Below are 22,347 nucleotides of genomic sequence, written 5' to 3'. Positions count from 1 at the left end.
CGGGCCATGTGTTCCCGTGTCAGGGTGGGCTAGACATGGCCACTGGCCTTCAGCTGAGAATGGGCTTCGTGGGGCTTTGGTTCATTCTGGATGTGCGGCCCCCCTCAGCCGAGAGGACACGGCCAGGCTCTGTCTTGGCTTCTGGAAGGGTGGGCTCTCTGAGGATCCCTGGGGTCTGAGGGCAGGGCAACCGGGTCGTGAGCACAGGTAGCACAGCCGGGCGTGGCCCTGAGATAGGACATAGGAGGATGTCGCCGGCGGGGTAGAGCATGGCCCAAGTCCTGCCTCACGTGCCCTCCGGGTGGATTCCAGGTGGTACAAGGACGGGGCCCTGCTGACCACTGGCAACAAGTTCCAGACACTGAGTGAGCCTCGCAGCGGCCTGCTAGTGCTGGTGATCCGGGCGGCCGGCAAGGAGGACCTGGGGCTCTACGAGTGTGAGGTGAGGAGTGCAGGAGTGGGGACCGGCCTCGGGGCCCAGGCCATCCTTGCTGGCCATCCTCTGGGGTCTGATTGTGGAGGGGCTTAAGAGCCCAGTCCCTGTCCTCAAGGTAGGGGGCTCTCGGCAGAGGCCAGGGGACACCATACCCACTGCTACACCCTTGATGACAGGCCAGAGGCCACCATGCCACTGTCACTCCCCCATCACAGGCCGGGGGCCACCAGGCCACTGTCACTGTCATACCTGGCCACACCACTGCCCCATGCCCTGGCCTTATTCTTCCTCTGCCTCTAAGCCTCTTCTCTGCTCCCATGTCAATCTGGATGCCTTCCTTGACTTCCCTGGCCATTTCAAGGATGCCGCTTGGTTTTTGCCTTTGGGGGACCCGGCTGGCCTCATGAATTTTGTCATTCGTGTCAAATGGAGTGTCAGTCATCCAGTGTAGCCCGGCCCTGCTCAGGTACCTTTTACCTGTGGAGACATCCAGCCTACGGGTGGACAGAGCTGCCTTCTGCTCCAGCCACTGTGTCTGCAGGGCCGGGGCAAGGGCTCCTCAGGGTGGGGCCCAGGCCCAGTTCCAGTCCTCCGGTCCTTCAAAGCCTGCAGTGCTCGTGGTGGTCGTGGTGGCTGTGTGCCAACTATGGGTGCCCCAGGCTCCAGGCGCTAGCTTCTGTCCAGTTCCTCCAGGGGCACTTGTCCGGCCACCACCTCCCACCGTGTGGCTGCTGCTGTGAGCCTGTGGGGAGCCTGCCCCACACCACTCTGGCTGGAGAAGCCAGAGACCCAAGTGAGCTCTTGATTTGCACTGTCTGATACCATTACTAGCCACACACGGGGATTTAAATTTAAATTTAAGTCAACTAAAGTTAAATACAAAGCTAGGTGCTGTGGCTCACGTCAGTAATCTCAACAATTTGGGAAGCCAAGGCAGGAAAATCACTTGAGCCCAGGAGTTTGAGACCAGCCTGGGCAACATATTGAAACCCTGACTCTGAAAAAAAAAGAAAAACTAAAAAATTAGCCAGGCACAGTGGTGCACACTTGTGATCCCAGCTACTCGGAAGGTTGAGGTGGGAGGATCCCTTGAGCCCAGGAGGTGAAGGCTGTAGTGAGCTGAGATCGTGCCATTGCACTCCAGCCTGGGTCACAGAGCAAGACCCAGCTTTAAAAAATACATAAAATGAAGTTAAGTTCAGTTAAAGATTCAGTTCCCTGGCTGCTCTGGCCCCATGTCCCATGCTCAGAGCCACACGTGGACAGGGCAGATGGAGAGCATCCTCATCACTGCAGGGGGCCCTAAGGCCGTGTGGGTCCCCCAGGGATGCTGTGGCGGGGCTGGGGCCCTTCCCTTTGTGGGAGACACACGAGGATGGGGGCTGCCCATGCTCCCAACATGGCCACAGGGAGAGGGCCCTACCCGTGGGGAGCCTTGGGCTCTGAGCCGGCCCTGCCGTCCTTGCAGCTGGTGAACCGGCTGGGCTCCGCACGGGCTAGTGCGGAGCTGCGCATTCAGAGCCCCACGCTGCAGGCCCGGGAGCAGTGTCACAGGGAGCAGCTCGTGGCTGCAGTGGAAGGTAAGTCCCACCCCTGTCCTCGCCACCAAGGCGGCTCCCCACGGCCCAGACCCAGGCTGGACCCTCACAGGCCTGGCCGTGTCCAGGAGGACAAGACTCTCACCCTTCCCAGTCAGGGTCTGCTGCCTGGAGGACCCTGGAGGAGGGGCTGGGCTGGCACCGTGGGGCAGGGAGAGCCACAGATGGTAGACGGGGAGGCTGCTGTGGGCCAGGCACAGGTCCCAGCCCCCTGCTGGAGGCAGCACCTGTGTGGGCTGGTGGAGGGTAGCCCCTGAGCCCGGGCCTGGATGGAGGCTGGAGAGGTCACTCTGGGTGGGCGGGGTTCCCAAAGCCGCTGCGTTCCGGAGAGGGGAAGCCTGTGCGCAGAGGCCAGGCCTACACCCAGGGCAGCTCGCCGGTGGCAGACAGGAGGCGGTGGGCCTAAGGCAGTGGGGAGGTTGCAGCAGGAACAATAGGAAGGACATCTCTGCAGAGGGCCAGGCCGCTGGGCCCCAGCTTGGCTCCCAGGAGAAGGAGCAAGTGTCAGGGGCCTGGCCCCTCTATTCAGGGTAGGGCTGGCTGTGGAGATACCTGGCCTGGTCTGGGGCTGCTCCTGGGGTCCTGGGAGGGCCTTGGGCTGCAGAATGACTTCACTAGGGATGAAAGGTAAGGGGCGGAGGGAGAGGTGGGGCACATCACCTCATTTCTCCAGGCTCCCGGATGCTTTGTTCAGGGCAGGGGCAGCCAGGATGGGAAGAGGGTCATCGGGCATCCGTCTTGGGCTCCCAGTTGGAGCTGCCCATCTGGACAGGTTTTGAGCCTTCCATCCCTGGGGACATGCAAGTGGAGGCTGGTCCAACACCTGGCAGAGCTGCAGCTGCCACTGTGGGATTGGTTGGAATACATGTCCTCCAAGTCTTAAACATTGGCTCCTGCAACCCCACCTCAACTGTCTCTCCCAGTGCCCAGTGTCTGAAAGCCAGTTGCCCATCTGGACCCCACAGAGCTGGGCCATCTTTGATGCCCTCCATGACCCTCAGGGAGACCCCTCCCCTGCTGGGCAGAGGTCCTTGTTCCTCAGCCCACACGGTGCCACTGGCACTGGCCAACCTCCGACTGTGAGTACCCCATGTCTGATGTGTCTCTGGGGGCCCTGAGACCTCCGTCAGCCCCACAACTGGTGGCCATAGCACCACACAGAACTGCTTCTGGAGCCGCCAGCACCTCAGCCTCCCATGAGTCTTGTGTCTCATGGCCAGCTGGGACACCCAGGGCTGCCTCTTGCTGGTGACAGGAGCGTCCTCCACAGTCGTTCACTTGGCTGTCACAACAAGTCTCTCTCTGGGTCTGGAGGAGGGGGTGGCAGGGGAGAGAGGCCACCAGTGCTGGACAGGGTGTCAGCGCCTCAGCAAGGTGAGAATGCAGGTCCTTGAAGAGCCTGGAGCTGGAGCCAACGCCTCCCCGCTTCTAACTCCTATCCTGCTGCTTCATCTTTAACCCAGCAGCTCTGCAGCCTGAAAAGGCCCTGGCAGGCCTCTGCGGGGTGGGCGCTGCCCCCTCACTTGTGAATCATGCTGCGCACGGCTGCATCCCTCCTGTAGTCGCAAATACTCACTCTGGCCCACAGCCGATCAGGTGACAGTTTAGGTCCATGAATGAAGGTGCCACAGAGTGTATGGGCCCAGAGGCGCCTGGCTGTCAGCCCCAAGTGCAGGGAGGATGAGTGGGGAGGCCCCGGGTTTTCCCATCACTCTGTGCAGTTCCCATCACTGGCCTGCAGGTAGTGGACACATTGGCTTTCTCTGGGGTCAGCTTAGTCTAAACACACAGCGCCTTTTGGTTGGATCTCATTCTCTCCTCACATGGGCTCTCCTCTCTCCAGGGGGAGCCTGTGAAATACACACCTACGCATATGTATACAAGTGCATGCACACACGTATGCATGCACATACATCTGTGCACATACACACACTTGCACGTGTGTGCACAGAAATGCACAGTACGTGTGGCTCCCAAGTGCACATATAGACGCAGGCAGTCCCTGAAATTCACGTGCTCCTCATCTGAGACAGGTGTAAAGCCTTTCTCCACATGGCAGTCCAGCAAAGCAGATGGTGTCCCACCCCCTGACCCGGAGCTGTGAGGCCATGTGCCCCAGGCCACGTCACTTGACTTCTGGGCCTCCTGCTTGTTTTTTTCCCTCAGGGTGCTGGGGAGGGTCACTGAGATGTGAAGGTGCTGGTGGCCCGTGGACTGCCCGCTGGCCAGCTGGCTTGGGCTGAGAGGGGGCCATCTTTGTGCCCTGATGATTCTGCCCAGGAGCTGCAGGGGAGAGTCCTTGAGGTGACTGGGAGGAGGAGCTGCCTGATCCCAGATGCGTCCCATCCGATCACTGGAACCACAGGCCCCATCCTGCTGGCTCTGGGGAGGGAGGCAGCTAGGAAAACCTGGAGAGACCATGGAGTGTGTGGACTGAGGATGCTCCTATAGGGAGATTTGGGCTGACGCTCACTCAGAGCTCAGCACCCTGTCCAGGCATCCCCTGGGGCTGTTCTTGGTAGGACTTCTGTGGCTTTGTGCCACAAAGCTCAGTTGTGCCACTTTCAGGACTCCAGAGTCCCTCTCTCCTGAGGATTTTTTGTAACAGAGTCCCCAGCTGCCTCAGCCTCAGTGTGGCCGCTGGCTCCCTGTGCAGCCACAGGCCATTTATTCCCTTCTAGGACTCGGTTTCTATGTCTGAGAAGTGGGATTGTAGGTCTGACAAATTCACGGGGCTCCCTTGGCACATGGGTTGAAGGAGAAGCTGGAATTTCTGTGCAGGGAGCATAGGTAGGGTCCTCATTCTCCCCCCAGTCCCTGCAAGACCCTCGAGAGGGACAGTGGGTCCTGCCTTCATGAGGGGATGCATTGTCCTCAGCCCTCATTCCGCAGCCACTCAGGACAGGCATTGTCACCTCCATGTCAGAGGCCCAGGAACTGGGGCTCTGAGTAGACAGGCTGCCCAGGGGCAGCTTAGCAGGTGACTACAACGCTGTGCCACTCCGATAGCTCAGCCCCTAGCACTGGCTGGTCTGTAACCCTCGCTATTCCGACTGTTTTCTTTGTAGTCACTGAGCAAGAGACTAAAGTCCCCAAGAAAACCGTCATCATGTAAGTGCAGGCGTGTTCCTAACCTTCCTTCTGACTGCAGTGCCTCCTGCATGCCACTGACCTGCCTGGATCATGCCTGTGTGGCCCAGCCACCTGCTTGCTGCCTGTCTGCTCACATAACATGCACCCTCTGACTGCCAGCACCTTACAGGTACTTGCAGTTACCTTGTATAGGCACCTTCCCCTGGGGCCTCGATTACTTCCACACTTCACAGCGCTCTCTTCCAGGGCCTCAGTACACTCCGTGGTCCCACTGTTGCAGCAGAGTAGACTTATTCCACACACTTCACAGTGGTTCATCTAGGGGTTCATCAGGAGCTAGGCCTGAGAGCTGCTTTCCTCAGTGGGCCAGAGACAGAATTCTAATCCTCAGCACCCTGGGATTTACGACAGTGTTGTCCAACAGAACTTTCTGTGGTAACAGAAATGTTCTATATCTGCCAGGCGCAGTGGCGCAGGCCTGTAATCCCAGCACTTTGGGAGGCCAAGGCAGGTAGATCCCCTGAGGTCAGGAGTTTGAGACCAGCCTGGCCAACATGGTGAAACCCCATCTCTACTAAAAACACAAAAATCAGCCGGGTGTGGTGGCGGGCCCCTGTAATCCCAGCCACTCAGGAGGCTGAGGCAGGAGAATTGCTTGAACCCGGGAGGCAGAGGTTGCAGTGAGCCAAGATCGTGCCACTGCACTCCAGCCTGTGTAATAGAGCAAGCTCTGTCGCGAAAAAAACAAAAAGAAATGTTCTATATCTCCCCTGTCCACCACAGTAGCCACTAGCCACTTGCGTCTGTTGAAGCATCCGGAATGTTGTCCAGTGTGATTGAAGGACAAATTTTAAATTTTAATTTTTGTTCATTTGAATTTAATTTACATAGTGCATTCATAGTGGACAGCACAGCCTTAGGGCCCTTAGAGGTCCCCAAGCCCGATTTTCACATTTGGAAGATGGGGAAACTGAAGTTCAGGGAAGAGAGGAGGTTAGCTCTGGGTGGCTAATGACTGGAAGCCACTTCCCCAGTGCCACACCCACCGTCCCTTTCTTCATCCTTCAGTGCCTCAAGGATTAGGAAAATCACACATGCTGCTGCTGCTGAGGTAACACAAGAGGACCAGAAATGGGTGAACCCATAAATGTAGAGTTGGTTTTGACCTGAATAATCTGAGAGGACTTCCAATAGAAGGTGTGTGCAGGCGGGAGTGATGGAAGAGCTTGCAAAAGCCAGGAGGCAGGAAAGACTGTGGTTTCCTAAGGCCAGATGGCTGAGAAGCTCCAGCATGGGAAAACTCTTAGTTCTCAAGGGGCCTACAACCTCCTAAAGGGGCCTTCAGTTGGCTGTATTGTGGGAAAATCCCATTGCCAGACATTTGTTGAGATCCTGGGTTAACCCTTCCTTGGCTTTCTCCCTCCTCCCCTAAAACAAGTTGCTCCTATGATGCCACCCCACAATAGATGGGGCTGCCTGGATGCTGGTGAGCACCCCACTCCTGGAGGTATGCAACGGTGCCAGAGCCTCACATAGAGTAGGTCTACATTTTGTCCCTTTGGGAGCACTATTATTATCTACATTTGATGGATAAGAAAATGGAGGAGCAGAGATGATGCCAGAATGCCCCACTGGCAAAGCTTCAGAGGCGACTCACGCCTAGGGAAAGGAGGACCAGGTGATTTACAAGCATACAAGTCCAGTCTGTTCCAGGCTTAGGAAGGTGGCAACCCTCACTCTGCAAAGCATAATTTACCCACTCAGCTTGAGGATTGGAGGGAGCCAAGTGCATAGGCATAGCACTGAACCCAAGGGTGGACCACACAGGGAGAGGCACTGGGGAGGCAGTAGACCTGAGAAGGAAACAGGACTTGGAGACAGACCCCATATGCTGTGCTTGCAGTCTCAGTACAGGATGCCCATGTGTCCTTGTGGGGGTGGCAGTGAGTCCAGCATTTGGGGGATATTTAGGAGTCCCCATCCACCTGTTGGGCTGCACTCAACTTACCACCCTGCATCAGCAGATCAGGCAACATGAGGTGAGCAGATGGGGTTAGGCCCAGGCTCTCAGCAACAAGCCTACTGCCCTAGAGCCTGGGTGTGAGGCAGGAAATCAGGCCTGTGGGCACAAGTGGGCCACATCTCTGAGCCTCAGCTTCCCCATCAGTTAAGTGGAATATATCACTCCCTCCTTAATAGCTGAGGGCTGGAGGAGGCAGGACCTGTCATTGCTGTGCACCCCAAGGGGTGGTCACACATCTCTGGGCTCATGCCTGGGAGCAACTGCTTCCAGATGGAGCCCTGAGTTAGATGAAAGCAAAACTAAATGAGAGAGAGACAGTACTTTGGACAAAGCAGACAGCTGGCAGTAGCTCACTTGGTGACGACTTTGTCACCTCATACATGCCACATCCCTTGTCTTGAGCCTGAGGGAAGTGCAAGGCTGAGGGCAAAATGAGTAACAGGCAGGGAAATGGTATGTGTTGTGTGTTACTCAGCACGTTCTGCTTCCCTACGTGTTAACTCAGTTTGCTCTCAGTGCTCAGCAAGGTCAGGGGCACAGGGCACCAGAGGAGGACCTGGGCTGACTGCTCTGCTTCTCCCTCTTGGCCCCAGGCAGATTTTGAGCCTCTTTGACCCTCTCTGTCCCCTATAAAGTGGGATCAGACCCTCTCCCAGGTTACTGCAGAGTCAGACAAGAGAGCTTGCAAAGTTCCCAGCCAGTGCCCCATGCACAGCCACGTACAGCCAACCTTGCATTCTGCCTCCGTCACTCCTCCCCAATCCCATTTTGGGAGATGGAGCCAGGCAGGAGGAGGGGCTTGTCTGATATCACACGGCTCATCATGGCCAAGCCAAGTCTGGGGCCACGTATCACCCAGGTTTCTCCCTTGGCCTGCCTAAAACCTTTCTGGGCCTCACACTTTCAGACCCAAAGGCCAGGAGAACAGGTCTGAGCTCAGCCCCCACCCCACCCCCACGGCATAAGCTGTCCAGCCCGTCCCTGGCTGAGGAGTTTCAGGGTGTGCAGGCCCTGCCCTATGAGAGTTGGCCACGCACCATCCCCCATGACACAAAGCACAAAGGTGGGATGGACCTGGAGGGGAGACGGGCACCGGGGCCACTGCAATCAGGATGTGACCCGGTTTTTGGAGGCGCTTGCCTATGCAGTGCGGCACGGGCCTCCCCACGTACCTCACCTCTTGTTCTCAGATCTGCACACCAGAGACAGGTTGGCCACATGGGACCTTGTGCTTTGTTTCTTTAGTTCTGTGGCAGGGGGTGGGGGACTCTGTAGGTTGGGCTCACATGCATGTGTAAGAGTTCTTTGTGCACTCTCACTGCTGGCTTGCTGGTACAATAACCTGAGCTCTCATGCTGCCCTGGCAATCCTGGGCGCTGTGCCCATCTTTTCTCGGGCCCTCTCCTCCCTCCCCCAGAGAAGAGACCATCACCACTGTGGTGAAGAGCCCACGTGGCCAACGACGGTCCCCCAGCAAGTCCCCCTCCCGCTCACCTTCCCGCTGCTCTGCCAGCCCGCTGAGGCCAGGCCTACTGGCCCCCAACCTGCTGTACCTGCCAGGTGCTGGCCAGCCCCGCAGGCCGGAGGCAGAACCAGGCCAGAAGCCCGTGGTGCCCACACTGTATGTGACGGAGGCCGAGGCCCACTCTCCAGCTCTGCCCGGACTCTCGGGGCCCCAGCCCAAGTGGGTGGAGGTGGAGGAGACCATTGAAGTCCGGGTGAAGAAGATGGGCCCGCAGGGTGTGTCTCCCACCACAGAGGTGCCCAGGAGCTCATCGGGGCATCTCTTCACACTGCCCGGTGCGACCCCCGGAGGGGACCCCAATTCCAACAACTCCAACAACAAGCTGCTGGCCCAGGAGGCCTGGGCCCAGGGCACAGCCATGGTCGGCGTCAGAGAGCCCCTTGTCTTCCGCGTGGATGCCAGAGGCAGTGTGGACTGGGCTGCTTCTGGCATGGGCAGCCTGGAGCTGGGGGAGACCGGCATCACCCTGGAGGAGGAGGGCACCATGGAGGAGGCGGGAGAGGAAGAGGGGGAAGACGGAGACGCCTTTGTGACGGAGGAGTCCCAGGACACACACAGCCTTGGGGATCGTGACCCCAAGATCCTCACGCACAACGGCCGCATGCTGACACTGGCTGACCTGGAAGATTACGTGCCTGGGGAAGGGGAGACCTTCCACTGTGGTGGCCCTGGGCCTGGCGCCCCTGATGACCCTCCCTGCGAGGTCTCGGTGATCCAGAGAGAGATCGGGGAGCCCACGGTGGGGCAGCCTGTGCTGCTCAGCGTGGGGCATGCACTGGGTCCCCGAGGCCCTCTCGGCCTCTTTAGGCCTGAGCCCCGTGGGGCATCACCACCGGGACCCCAGGTCCGTAGCCTTGAGGGCACCTCCTTCCTCTTGCGGGAGGCCCCGGCTCGGCCTGTGGGCAGTGCTCCCTGGACGCAGTCTTTCTGCACCCGCGTCCGGCGTTCTGCGGACAGTGGCCAGAGCAGCTTCACCACAGAGCTTTCCACCCAGACCGTCAACTTCGGGACAGTGGGGGAGACGGTCACCCTTCACATCTGCCCAGACAGGGATGGGGATGAGGCGGCACAGCCCTGATGCTGCTGCCATGGTGGCTTGGGGCAGCGGGGAGAAAGGAGTGTCCTTGAGGCCTAGGACGCTGCCCGGCCTCAGCAGCAGCCCTGGGAGCCTCCTGAGGGCCCTCCCTGTCCCTGGCCACGGGCCCTTCTTACCTCACTCAACTTCAGCCAGGAGGACTGGGTGGTGCTTGCAATGTTGGAATGACCGGCTCAAAGACCTCAGCTCTGGGCTGTTTCCTGTCAGCCTGGCAGGAGCCTCAGGACTGTGGACGAAGGATGTGGCCTTGGGCATTTGTCCTGTTCCCACATGGGCCTGGTCCCTCCCTCCTGGCCCCAGCCACAGCTGCCAGGCCTGGCATGGCCTTGCCTCTCCTGCAGTCTTGGTGGCCTTGCCTCTCCTGCAGTCTTGGTGACTGAGACCCTTGGGTGGCGCTTCCCAGCTCTGCAGGCCCTCCTGGCCTTCTCTGCAGGGTGGACACAGGGTCTGTGTGTGGGCAGCAGCCCCTGTCTCTCAGCAAGAATAAAGCAGCTTCCTGCGCACCTCTCTGATTCTCCTTGCCTCTCCACTGGGCAGCCCTGGGTCCCCTCTACCGGCAGCCCTGGGTCCCCTCTACCGGCAGCCCTGGGTCCCCTCTACCTGCAGCCCTCAGGGGAGCCCCTACCCTCATCTGCCCTTGACTGTGAAGTCCCCTGGCTGGCCACTGCCTGTGGAGTCCCGGCCCACCCTGGGGTCCCTGAGTGGACCTGCGGCAGCTGGTTCCCATCATGGAGGGGCCACTCACAGGGGCACATGGCATGGCCAGAACAGCCAATCATGCTCCTTCCTGGTATGCGGGGTGCCAGGCAGGCCTTCCCCAGCCCTGGGCAGCTGGGACTGTTGTCATGGCAGACGTGGGGATGTGGTGACCCCGTGGGGCTCAGGATCTCAGCATCAGGGGTCAACTTCATTGTCTCTGGCCGGACGATCCCAGCACCATTAGAGTAAAACCCGAAGCCCTCCAGCCCCGAGGCTGGCTCAGGGGTCCTGCTGACTGCCTTGGCGTGAGGAGGGTGGAGAGGAGGGTGCCCTGGCAGTGTAGAGAGCAGCCCGGGTGTCCTCTCCAGGCTGGTGACTGGGGATGCAGCAGGGGCCCTCAGCAAGGGCTTGAAGACACAAACAAGGCGGGAGGGTTGGGGCAGGTGACCTGCTGGACCCGCGTGTGAGGTGCCTGGCTGATGACCAGGTGGACGGGGAGGCTGCTGAGGGGGAGCTGCCAGTGGGGACCACGCCCAGCAGGGCTCTGCAGGAGTCTCTTGCAGCCAGCAAGGGGCCAGGTGGGGCGGCCGGGGCCGGGGTTGCAGGTGGAGGGGAGGGCAGATTTGGGTCACAGGTGGAGGAGAGAAAGATGCCCGACAGGCGGGTGCAGGCAGGGGCTGCCCTGGGAGGGAGGGCCCATCCCCGGGGAGGGGTCCACGGTCACGGCCGCCTGGACGCCCACGGAACCCAAGCTTCCTCTGGTTCTCACCTTGGCACTAGGCTGTGCCCAGGTTTGAGGAGAGGCCAGCCCTGGTGGGGGGTTGTGATCAGAGGCAGAGCCAGGGCCTGGGGCGGGTATCCAGGCCTGGCTGCTCCCTGGAGGTGGCGACACTCTCCCGAAGGTTCCAGGGGAGGACGAGGCTGAGCTCGCGGGGGGTCTAGGAGGAGGAAGTGCCTGCCTGCAGCATGGGTCTGTGTTTTTTTTCCTTTCTGTGTCCCAGGCCTCCACCTCCAGGCAGCCTCCTGAGAGGGGAGTGGGTGGGGAGCAGCCCAGTGTCGGCCCACCTGGGCGGTCTCTGAGGAGGGGGATGGGGTTCCTGGAGACCCCTCCGCAGGCTGCAGCTATCCCAGACCCCTGGGCCTCACCCCCTCTGCACTCATTTGCCCCTTCTACAGACACCACCCTGGAGCGAGCGGACCAGGAGATCACATCTGTCCTGAAGAGACTGCTGGGCCCCAAGGCGCCAGGCCCCTCCACAGGGGACCTCACTGGCCCTGGCCCCTGCCCCAGGGGGGCACCCGCACTCCAGGAAACCAGCTCCCAGCCCCCAGTCACCAGAACTTCGGAGGCACCTGGTGAGGCCCAGATGCATGCTGATGACAAAGACCCCCAGGGATTGACCCCAACCCTGGCTGTGCAACATGAGGGGTGCCCATCCCATGGGCATTAACTGGCCAGGCCCCAGTGACCCCGATTTGGAATCCCAGTGGCTCCATGCACTGGGGGTCCTGGGCAAAGCCTACCTCTTGCTTGGCCTCAGTTTCCCCATCTGAATCTGGCACAGAATGGGTTCTGGAAGGTTCCTCCTGCTCTAAATCTGTTCCAGGAGCCAGAGGCTTCCCATGCTTGGCCTGTGATGGCCAATTCAGGTGCCCTGTGCTCCTCAGTGGACAGGGAGGAGGAGGAGCAGGGGGTGAGAAAGGAGAGGAGGAGAGAGAGGAGAAGAGGGAGAGGAGGAGAGGGGCAGAGGGGGAAGAAGACAGAAAAGGAGGAGGAGGTGGAGGAGAGAGGGGCAGAAGCAGCCAGTACCCCAGACAGACCAGACCAAACTGGCTGCTACAAGAGCCAGCTCTGTGGGTCACTCAAGCCCTTTCCCCCAGGTGTTATGATCACCTAAGCCCCTTCCCCCAGGTGTTGGGGGTCTCCTGTTATGAAGCACTTTAACGGCTTTTTTGTCTTTGGAACGGGGTCTCACTCTGTCACCTACGCTGGAGTGCAGTGTGCAGGGATACGACCACAGCTCGCTGCAGCCTCAACCTCCTGGGTTTAAGCGATTCTCTCACCTCAGCCTCCCAAGTAGCTGGGACTACAGGTGCATGGCACCATGCCCGGCTAGCTTTTTTATTTTTGGGTAGAGATGGGGTATTGCTGTGTTGCCCAGGCTGCTCTCAAACTCCTGGGCTCAAGCCTTTCTCCTACCTCAGCTTCCCAAAGTGCTGGGATTACAGGTGTGAGCCTGGCCACCAACCTGCTCGAGCCCTGGCCTCGCTCCAGCCCAGTCCTCAGGTCCCCGATCAAGGACCTTTTCCTAAAGGGACAGATGGTGCATCTGGGGAAACTGAGGCCTGGGTTGGGGGAATCTCATCCCAGGCCCTGCTGCTCGCCGCAGGTGGCTGGGGGGCCTGGAGTCAGGCGTCCAGAGAGCCATGAGGACAGGGCTGGAGCGAGGCCAGAGCTGGGGCAGGATGGCAGCCAGACTCCTCCCCTGCCCCGTCCAGCGTCCTCTGCATCCTGCTTGTGTAGGCTTCTCGGGTCCATGCCCTTCTCCTTCTCCTTGTTTGGCCCAGACCCTGCCTTGGTTATCTTCACACAAAGGACCATCACGGCCTTGCGTCCTGCGTGTCTACCCACTCTGGTCACCCCACCCCATCTTGCAGGGCCTTCCCTGATGCACCCTCCCCAGCCACCCCTACCTGGTCCCATCACCTTGGAGAAAGGCCATCAGGCTGGAGCCAAGCAGGATGAGACCTCCAGGGCACAGTGCCCTCCCCAAGGACTGCACGGGACAGCCCCCCACCATGGTCTCACGCTTAATTCCCTAAACACATGCTCCAACCAGAGTTTCCAACAGTCCCATAGTCCCTGTGCTGCTTCTGTGGCCTCCCGCAGGGCCAGGGGGCATAGGGTTCGGGACAAGCAGGCCACCTTCCCCCATGAGATGAGAGGGCCACCCCTCGGGTCTGCTTTCCCACAACAGGCACGGAAGCCCCCAGGCCTTCAATGAGCTCAGGCTCCTCCCTCTAGCTGCCTGGGCACCCTGGGGCCACCTAGGGCCAAGGGGCGTCCCTCTAGGCCCCACCTTGGTGTACACTTGCTCCGTGCACCTATCACGGGGCTGGCTGGGTACAGGGCCTGGCCCAGGAGAAGGGGCACAGCATCCCTTTTCACCCTGGGAAGTGGTCTCTTCTCATTCTTCTGGCCTGTCACCCTTCCCCCCGCAGTGATTGAGGGCTGGTGTCTGCAAGGGAAGGACAGGTCAAGGCTGGGGCGGGGGTCTGGGAGGACTGGCCCTGACCCTCACTCTCACTCTGCCTCCTGGGTGGAGTGCACCCCGCCACATCCAATGGGCTGTGTGCCAGGGCCACAGTGGCTGAGCAGACAAACCTGCCCCAGGTGCCGTTTGGCCCATCCTGGGCAGATCGCGGGCTCGTTCACAGGCCTGACGCTCGTTCACTCTGTCCGATGCCTCTGCAGAGTGGGCATGGGTTGGCCTGCTCTGGCCATGACCCCACCCACCCTGCCTGTGGCAGGCATCCGTCCCACTCGTCCACCTGCTTGAAGCTCACGTGTACCCGACTCCTACAGCCACCTGCCCTGTCTCCCAGCAGCCATGCCCCCGAGGGTGCCACAGCCCCTCCTCCACAAAGGCCCAGAGCAGGAGCCGGAGGCCATTGCCAGAGCCCAGGAATGGACTGTGCCCATTCGGTAACCTCCCCAGACTGCTGGGTCCTGCAGTGGGGGCCAACCCCCATGGGACATCCCAGGGCAGGCAGGGCAGGGCACGAGTTACCGCGGTGGCCTCACAGCCCTCACTCCACTCCTTGCCAGCAGCCACCCCGGACAGGGCAGGGCGGGGAGGAGAGGCCACCCTTGGGATGAGAGGTGTTGGGGGGCCCCCTCCACACTAAGGGTTGGGCCCCCATCTGCACATCTCATCCCAGAGAGGCTTTGCTGCAGCCTCTTCCGAGTAGTGGTGAGCAGGGATCCCCTATCTCACTGGGAGGCCTGGCTGCTCAGAACGTGTGGCGGCCCGGCAGAGCCTCACCCCACTTCCTAACCCCAGGATGGAGGGTGCAGCCTGGCCCGGGGCAGGCACAGGGGAGCTGCTCTGGGACGTCCACAGCCACGTGGTCACAGAGACCACACAGAGGACCTACACATACCAGGCCATCGACACGCACACCGCACGTACGGGGTTGGGCCCAGCTGGGTTATAAGCGTGATCCCCATGCCTCCTGCCCAGGGCCGGGGGGCATTTGCACATGTGCAAAGGCCTCCCAGCCTGTCCCAGCCCTGCCCCAGCCTGGGACCCCCACATTCTACTCACCGTGTCTCCTCAGAGGGGCCAGAACCCTCCACTGGGGAGAGGCAAGTGGCGGTGAACTTGGTGTCCATAGGACCCTGTCCCTGAGAGCGACAGCTGAGTTAGTGAGCTCCACCGGCCCCACCAACTCCTTCTGATCACCTGGCCAGCTGAGGTCAGAGTGGGAGAGGCAGTGGTTCCATTGAAGGAGTACCCCTAACTGTCAGAAGCCTGGGCGGTCAGGATGGGGTGCTGTCGCTTGGGCTGCGGGGGGCGTTCAGTTGCCCACAGTGTATCTCAGGGTCTCACCAACCATCCAAGCATGGTAGGCTGTGGCTGGCACCCAGGGTTGTGTGGCTGGGGAGGTGGTCTCCACAGTTCCCTCCCTGCCCTCCCAGGGCCCCCATCCATGCAGGTAACCATCGAGGATGTGCAGGCACAGACAGGCGGAACGGCCCAATTCGAGGCTATCATTGAGGGCGACCCACAGCCCTCGGTGACCTGGTACAAGGTAGGCGCGCAGGTCCAGGTGGGTGAGATTCGGGGATGGCCCCAGGAGCTGGGGGGCCCACGGGAGGTGGGTGCAGTCCACACCGTGCACTTCCCCCACATCCCCCCTAGACTGGACACACAGCAGGTGTCGGAAGCACTGCTCAGTGAAGGGTGGGGTGATGGGGTCCCCCAGAGTGGGCTGATAGCAGCCCTGCCGGTCCTGTGCCTCCAGGACAGCGTCCAGCTGGTGGACAGCACCCGGCTTAGCCAGCAGCAAGAAGGCACCACATACTCCCTGGTGCTGAGGCATGTGGCCTCGAAGGATGCCGGCGTTTACACCTGCCTGGCCCAAAACGCTGGTGGCCAGGTACTCTGCAAGGCAGAGCTGCTGGTGCTTGGGGGTGAGTTGGTCTACCCCTCCTGGGCCCCAGGCTCTGCAGCCGGGCTGGCTGGGTATAGGTCTTGGCTCCATGGGGCAACCTCTCTTCCCATGGTGGTACCTGGGTGGGTGTGGTACCTGGGTGAGTGTGGTTCCATAGTCTTGGGTCCACGGAGCAGCTCCCGTCAACATCACAGCATTGGGTTCCATGGGGATCAGGGTGGTCACCTTTGCCCATACCAGCCGCTTCCCACTCCTTAGGGGACAATGAGCTGGACTCAGAGAAGCAAAGCCACCGGAGGAAGCTGCACTCCTTCTATGAGGTCAAGGAGGAGATTGGAAGGTAGCACCCAGCCCCCTTTCCCCTGGACTGCCGGATGGCTCCTTTCCCCAGGCCACCTGGGCTTCCCTCACTCCCTCCTTCCTAGGGGCGTGTTTGGCTTCGTAAAAAGAGTGCAGCACAAAGGAAACAAGATCTTGTGCGCTGCCAAGTTCATCCCCCTACGGAGCAGAACTCGGGCCCAGGCATACAGGGAGCGAGACATCCTGGCCGCGCTGAGCCACCCGCTGGTCACGGGGCTGCTGGACCAGTTTGAGACCCGCAAGACCCTCATCCTCATTCTGGAGCTGTATCCTGCCCTCAGCCCCTGAGACGGCTTGAGGAGGGGCAGGCAGGGCCAGGCCGGGGCTCAGAGGAGCCATGTGCACGGTGTCCCCTGCCTGGCTGGGTGGTGGCGACAGCCACCCAGCCAGGAATTTGGGTGGGGAGTCTTCTGTTCCACGGAGCAGTGACTGGAGTCCCCAGGGGCTACTGGTGGCTAGCTGGCCCTGATGACCTGATGCCCTCAGCAGGGATGGCGGGGGTCCACTCCCACTCTGTAGATGGCCTCTTAGAGAGAAAGGAGCTGCCTGGCCCGGCTACTCTGGGGCTCACCCCGCCACCCACATGGCCTTGTCTTGGGGGGTCTCCTCTGGTGCTCTTGACAGGGCGTCAGCTGGACACATGCCCCCCTGCCCAAAGTTGGTGTCCTCTTTGCAGGGAGAGGGTGCTGGATGGGCTCTGTACAGAGGGGACAGGATGCCCCCTCCCACTGTGCCACTGCAGTGAGTGGCCTTGGTCCCCAGGGTCAGCCTGCAGCCCCTCCCTCTCCTCAGGGCTGGGTGCCATCTAGGGTTCAGAGGGGTCCCCGCTCCACCCTCCTCAACCCTGAGCATCACCCCCTGCTGCCCCCAGAGATCAGATGTACCCATAGACCTGGCTGCCTCATTGTGAGTGTGGGTTTCTGGGGACAGGCAGGTTTCAGCCTCCCAAGCCTGCTTTTCCTTGATGGGATCCCAGGTGCTCATCCGAGGAGCTGCTGGACCGCCTGTTCAGGAAGGGTGTGGTGACGGAGGCCGAGGTAACTGGGCCGCCGCCCGCCACTGCCCCAGCCATGCACCCTGCCCCAGCCCCCACTCAGACATCGGGTCCCTGCAGATACAGTCCCAGCCACAGCCCTCTCTAGCTCAGGGGCCTCTGGGGCTCCCCAGGGCGTGTTGACCCCTCGTTGGGCTCTACACAGCCTGCCACCCTGCCTCACCTGGCCAGCTGACCAGCCGACCAGCCCTGCCTGCCCCTCCCCCACTGAGGTTCACAAGTCCATTGTATCCTCCCCACCTTTGAGGGATCTCCTGGCTTAGGGGCACACAGGGCCCAGGAGGGCTTTGCATATCAGCTGCCGAAGCCAGGAGGAGGCTGGGCTTAAAGTGGAGAGGGAGGCTGGGGCTGGGCTCCCGCCTGAACAGCAGCCCTTGCCGCAGGTCAAGGTCTACATCCAGCAGCTGGTGGAGGGGCTGCACTACCTGCACAGCCATGGCGTTCTCCACCTGGACATAAAGGTTCGTATGTCCTCACCCCTGCACCCCAGAGCCTGGGGCCTGCAGGCCAGGTGGGGCAGGCCCACCACTCCCAGCCTGAGAGGACTTGCTTGCCTCCAGGGACAGGGAGCTCACCACCTCTAGGCAGCCCTTTCAGGTGGGGCGTGGCTCTGGTGGAGCAGAGGCTGTCCCCAAATGGCTGCACCGGGTGCTCCCCACTGTCCCACCCTGCCCCCGGGCCTCTGGGTGTCCCCACCAGGCCTATCAGCCCCAGGAGTCACCCCCTTAGGGCACGGCTCTCACCCACTCCCAACTCTCCCCAACAGCCCTCTAACATCCTGATGGTGCATCCTGCCCGGGAAGACATTAAAATCTGCGACTTCGGCTTTGCCCAGAACATCACCCCAGCAGAGCTGCAGTTCAGCCAGTACGGCTCCCCTGAGTTCGTCTCCCCCGAGATCATCCAGCAGAACCCTGTGAGCGAAGCCTCCGACATTTGGTGAGTGGGTGGCTGGGCCAACGGGTCTGGGTCTGCAACTTCTCCGGGAAGCCAGTTCCCACAGATGGCTGGGCCCTCTCCTCTGCCCCGGGGAGGCAGCAGGCAGCCTACTGGTCAGCCAAGGGGTCCTCCCTGAACCTGTCTCCTCCTGCAGCCCTGGGCTCCCCCCTTCCCTGTGTGTGTGCCTCTTACCTGACGGCCAGGCCTGGGGTGACGCACAGTGTGCGCTTTTGTCTTGCAGGGCCATGGGTGTCATCTCCTACCTCAGGTGAGCAGAGCCCTGCCCCATCAGCTGCCTCCTCCAAAGCTGACATGAGACCCCTCCCTTGTAGGCCCACCGAGGGCATGTGCACTGCTGGCTGCTCCCCAGATCAGAAACCCGAGACCCAAGGGGCTACTATCTTGGGAACAGGCGGTCAGCCAACCCTGATAAGAGGTTCCTGCCCGGAGTGTCTCACAAACACCCTGTCATCAGAGGGCTGTGCTGGGTCACGAGGCAGCCAAACCACTGCCCTGCAGGACTGGGGGTTGTCCAGCAGCCGCTCATAACAGCCACTGCTGCCCTGAGGATGATGGTGGTATGGTATAGACTGAGCCTGGACCTCCTCAGCAGGCTGATCCTTGATTCCTAACTCAGGCTGATCTTGATCCCTGCCCCAGACTAAGCCTGGATCCCGATTTCAGACTAAGGCTAGTGCCACCCAGGCTGATTCTAGATGCCTGCCCCAGCCTGAGCCTGGATCCCCATCTTAGACTAAGGCTGGAGCCTACCCAGGCTGACCCTACATCCCTGCCCCAGCCTGAGTCTGGATCCCTACCTCAGACTAAGGCTAGTGCCCACTTAAGCTGACCCTAGATCCCGTCTGCTACTTGAGCCCAGATACTCACCCCAGGCTCAGTCTGGGTCGCTGTTCCAAGCTGAGCCTGGATCTCACTGGGGAAATCAGAGAAACTTGCTGGGATACTCAGAGCTAGATGGGAGTGGGACTAAGAGCCCATCTGCGGTCAGGGCCTCATCTGAGGGCTGGACCCTCCCTCTGTCTTCAGCCTGACCTGCTCATCCCCATTTGCCGGCGAGAGTGACCGTGCCACCCTCCTGAACGTCCTGGAGGGGCGCGTGTCATGGAGCAGCCCCATGGCTGCCCACCTCAGCGAAGATGCCAAAGACTTCATCAAGGCTACGCTGCAGAGAGCCCCTCAGTGAGTGCACCCCCAGGCTTCTCCTGCCCGAGGCCAGTCAGCCCTGCCCCGGGGGCAGCTGACCACCTGGCCCCTCCTGAGCCTTCCTCTCCCTGTAGGGCCCGGCCTAGTGCGGCCCAGTGCCTCTCCCACCCCTGGTTCCTGGTGAGTATCAGGGTCAGCCCCACACTATGCAGGGGGAGCCTGAGGCCAACAGGGGCAGGGCCTCTGGGCAACAGGGCATGTGAGCACAGAACTGTGGCTGTGGCCCGGCCTCTGCCCAGCCCAGAGGACGTTTGTCCCTGTGCGTTAGTGAGAGGGCTGTGGGAACCTCAGGCTGGAACCACATTTCAGTGCCCCAGCCCCCAACCCCCAGCAGGAGGCAGGGAGAACTGCAAGGAGCTCAGGGACAGGGGGTCGCTGACACCTCTGACCTCTGGCCTTTGCCATCTGCCCCACCTGGACATCTTGGGTGAGGGCTGTGGTGTCCTGGATCCAGGGAATCCCAGGGCTGGGGCTGCCCAGAAGGGCTTCCATCATGGGAGGGGCCCCTATCAGGGCACCATGGTCTCTCTGCCATGTGGCTGCCCACCTCGGTCTCCCAGAAATCCATGCCTGCGGAGGAGGCCCACTTCATCAACACCAAGCAGCTCAAGTTCCTCCTGGCCCGAAGTCGCTGGCAGGTGAGCCGTGACCATCTGAGTAGGGACCAGTGAAGGGGAAACTGAGGCCCCACGGGGCCAGCTGCGCACCCAGAAGTGCAGGGAAGCGGGGCTGGGCTCCCTTGAGCATGCTGAAAGGAGGCAGGAGTCATCTGCTGGGCACAGCGGGGTTGGGTGCACACAATCCCATGGGGCAGGAGGGCGGAATGACTGCACCCTGGGGGCAGAGGACCCCAGAGCTCCTGGGTCTCCCCACCTGATGCCTGCTGCCCCCCATGCGGTTCCAGCGTTGCCTGATGAGCTACAAGTCCATCCTGGTGATGCGCTCCATCCCTGAGCTACTGCAGGGCCCACCCGACAGCCCCTCCCTCGGCGTAGCCCGGCACCTCTGCAGGGACACTGGTGGCTCCTCCAGTTCCTCCTCCTCCTCTGACAACGAGCTCGCCCCATTTGCCCGGGCTAAGTCACTGCCACCCTCCCCGGTGACGCACTCACCACTGCTGCACCCCCGGGGCTTCCTGCGGCCCTCGGCCAGCCTGCCTGAGGAAGCCGAGGCCGGTGAGCACTCCACCGAGGCCCCAGCTCCGCCTGCATCTCCCGAGGGTGCCAGGCCACCGGCCGCCCAGGGCTGCGTGCCCCGGCACAGCGTCATCCGCAGCCTGTTCTACCAGCAGGCGGGTGAGAGCCCTGAGCACGGGGCCCTTGCCCTGGGGAGCAGGCGGCACCCGGCCCGGCGGCGGCACCTGCTGAAGGGCGGGTACATTGCGGGGGCGCTGCCAGGCCTGCGCGAGCCACTGATGGAGCACCGCGTGCTGGAGGAGGAGGCCGCCAGGGAGGAGCAGGCCACCCTCCTGGCCAAAGCCCTCTCATTCGAGACTGCCCCCCGGCTGCCTGCCTCTGGCACCCACTTGGCCCCTGGCCACAGCCACTCCCTGGAACATGAGTCTCCGAGCACCCCCCGCCCCTCCTCGAAGGCCTTCGGTGAGGCACAGCGACTGCCTTCAGCCCCCTCCGGGGGGGCCCCTATCAGGGACATGGGGCACACTCAGGGCTCCAAGCAGCTTCCATCCACTGGTGGCCACCCAGGCACTGCTCAGCCAGAGAGGCCATCCCCGGACAGCCCTTGGGGGCAGCCAGCCCCTTTCTGCCACCCCAAGCAGGGTTCTGCCCCCCAGGAGGGCTGCAGCCCCCACCCAGCAGTTGTCCCATGCCCTCCTGGCTCCTTCCCTCCAGGATCTTGCAAAGAGGCCCCCTTAGTACCCTCAAGCCCCTTCTTGGGACAGCCCCAGGCACCCCCTGCCCCTGCCAAAGCAAGCCCCCCATTGGACTCTAAGATGGGGCCTGGAGACATCTCTCTTCCCGGGAGGCCAAAACCCGGCCCCTGCAGTTCCCCAGGGTCAGCCTCCCAGGCGAGCTCTTCCCAAGTGAGCTCCCTCAGGGTGGGCTCCTCCCAGGTGGGCACAGAGCCTGGCCCCTCCCTGGACGCTGAGGGCTGGTCCCAGGAGGCTGAGGATCTGTCCGACTCCACACCCACCTTGCAGCGGCCTCAGGAACAGGCGACCATGCGGAAGTTCTCCCTGGGTGGTCGTGGGGGCTACGCAGGCGTGGCTGGCTATGGCACCTTTGCCTTTGGTGGAGATGCAGGGGGCATGCTGGGGCAGGGGCCCATGTGGGCCAGGATAGCCTGGGCTGTGTCCCAGTCGGAGGAGGAGGAGCAGGAGGAGGCCAGGGCTGAGTCCCAGTCGGAGGAGCAGCAAGAGGAGGCCAGGGCTGAGAGCCCACTGCCCCAGGTCAGTGCAAGGCCTGTGCCTGAGGTCGGCAGGGCTCCCGCCAGGAGCTCTCCAGAGCCCACCCCATGGGAGGACATCGGGCAGGTCTCCTTGGTGCAGATCCGGGACCTGTCAGGTGATGCGGAGGCGGCCGACACAATATCCCTGGACATTTCCGAGGTGGACCCCGCCTACCTCAACCTCTCAGACCTGTACGATATCAAGTACCTCCCATTCGAGTTTATGATCTTCAGGAAAGTCCCCAAGTCCGCTCAGCCAGAGCCGCCCTCCCCCATGGCTGAGGAGGAGCTGGCCGAGTTCCCGGAGCCCACGTGGCCCTGGCCAGGTGAACTGGGCCCCCACGCAGGCCTGGAGATCACAGAGGAGCCAGAGGATGTGGACGCGCTGCTGGTGGAGGCTGCCGTGGGCAGGAAGCGCAAGTGGTCCTCGCCGTCACGCAGCCTCTTCCACTTCCCTGGGAGGCACCTGCCGCTGGACGAGCCTGCAGAGTTGGGGCTGCGTGAGAGAGTGAAGGCCTCCGTGGAGCACATCTCCTGGATCCTGAAGGGCAGGCCGGAAGGTGAACCCCCACCCCACCCCAAGCATCCTGCATGTCCAGGGGCCCCCATTCTGTACCTAAGGTTACTGCACTCCAGGTGATGGCAGGAGGCTCCCAGGGGCCCCCCGCTGGTGTCCAGGTGCTGCCCACACCTCCTGTCCCTGCCTCAGGCCTCTG

General features: G+C 61.6%; 2 protein-coding genes across 48 annotated transcripts in view; one reads left to right on the top strand and one right to left on the bottom strand.

Annotated features, from left to right (window-relative positions):
- Nucleotides 1-22,347, top strand: part of OBSCN (obscurin, cytoskeletal calmodulin and titin-interacting RhoGEF) — a 170,381-nt gene that overhangs the window by 142,422 nt on the left and 5,612 nt on the right. For 30 of the 43 annotated variants that reach the window (XM_016940307.4, XM_016940306.4, XM_016940294.4 and 27 more), the window contains 17 exons: nucleotides 313-442; nucleotides 1,905-2,016; nucleotides 11,647-11,826; nucleotides 14,077-14,176; nucleotides 14,535-14,659; nucleotides 15,173-15,285; nucleotides 15,499-15,667; nucleotides 15,907-15,988; nucleotides 16,074-16,274; nucleotides 16,985-17,045; nucleotides 17,446-17,523; nucleotides 17,829-18,001; nucleotides 18,243-18,269; nucleotides 19,049-19,201; nucleotides 19,300-19,345; nucleotides 19,786-19,863; nucleotides 20,130-22,191. In XM_016940307.4, coding sequence (XP_016795796.2) covers nucleotides 313-442; nucleotides 1,905-2,016; nucleotides 11,647-11,826; nucleotides 14,077-14,176; nucleotides 14,535-14,659; nucleotides 15,173-15,285; nucleotides 15,499-15,667; nucleotides 15,907-15,988; nucleotides 16,074-16,274; nucleotides 16,985-17,045; nucleotides 17,446-17,523; nucleotides 17,829-18,001; nucleotides 18,243-18,269; nucleotides 19,049-19,201; nucleotides 19,300-19,345; nucleotides 19,786-19,863; nucleotides 20,130-22,191 — 3,890 coding nt within the window. Of the gene's footprint in view, nucleotides 1-312; nucleotides 443-1,904; nucleotides 2,017-5,102; nucleotides 5,297-8,567; nucleotides 10,275-11,646; nucleotides 11,827-14,076; nucleotides 14,177-14,534; nucleotides 14,660-15,172; nucleotides 15,286-15,498; nucleotides 15,668-15,906; nucleotides 15,989-16,073; nucleotides 16,275-16,984; nucleotides 17,046-17,445; nucleotides 17,524-17,828; nucleotides 18,002-18,242; nucleotides 18,270-19,048; nucleotides 19,202-19,299; nucleotides 19,346-19,785; nucleotides 19,864-20,129; nucleotides 22,192-22,347 lie in introns of those variants that run through there. The other 13 variants (XM_016940401.4, XM_016940388.4, XM_024352382.3 and 10 more) reach the window with 5 other exon arrangements.
- Nucleotides 5,964-21,460, bottom strand: LOC107970558 (uncharacterized). 5 transcript variants are annotated; one of them, XR_008537468.1, is made up of 8 exons: nucleotides 18,194-19,051; nucleotides 16,901-17,012; nucleotides 15,784-15,901; nucleotides 14,799-14,878; nucleotides 11,240-11,408; nucleotides 10,517-10,877; nucleotides 9,888-9,997; nucleotides 5,964-9,141 (listed from the first exon to the last, which is right to left on the bottom strand). XR_008537468.1 is itself a non-coding variant. In XM_063790884.1 (7 exons), the coding sequence occupies exons 3-7, from the start codon at nucleotides 15,853-15,855 to the stop codon at nucleotides 9,975-9,977; spliced, it is 705 nt and encodes a 234-aa protein (XP_063646954.1). In that variant the 5' UTR covers nucleotides 15,856-15,901; nucleotides 16,893-17,012; nucleotides 18,194-19,051; the 3' UTR covers nucleotides 5,964-9,974. The 5 variants fall into 5 exon arrangements, 4 of the variants coding, with proteins under 4 accessions (XP_063646954.1, XP_016795905.2, XP_016795916.2 ...); XM_063790884.1 differs by having other exon boundaries at nucleotides 5,964-9,997; nucleotides 16,893-17,012; XM_016940416.2 differs by having other exon boundaries at nucleotides 5,964-9,997.

The sequence above is a fragment of the Pan troglodytes genome, chromosome 1 (genome assembly GCF_028858775.2).
Source record: "Pan troglodytes isolate AG18354 chromosome 1, NHGRI_mPanTro3-v2.0_pri, whole genome shotgun sequence".
NCBI classification, from domain to species: domain Eukaryota; kingdom Metazoa; phylum Chordata; class Mammalia; order Primates; family Hominidae; genus Pan; species Pan troglodytes.
The sequence above is the reverse complement of the archived record's forward strand: the minus strand, read 5'-3'. Positions and strand labels throughout refer to the sequence as shown.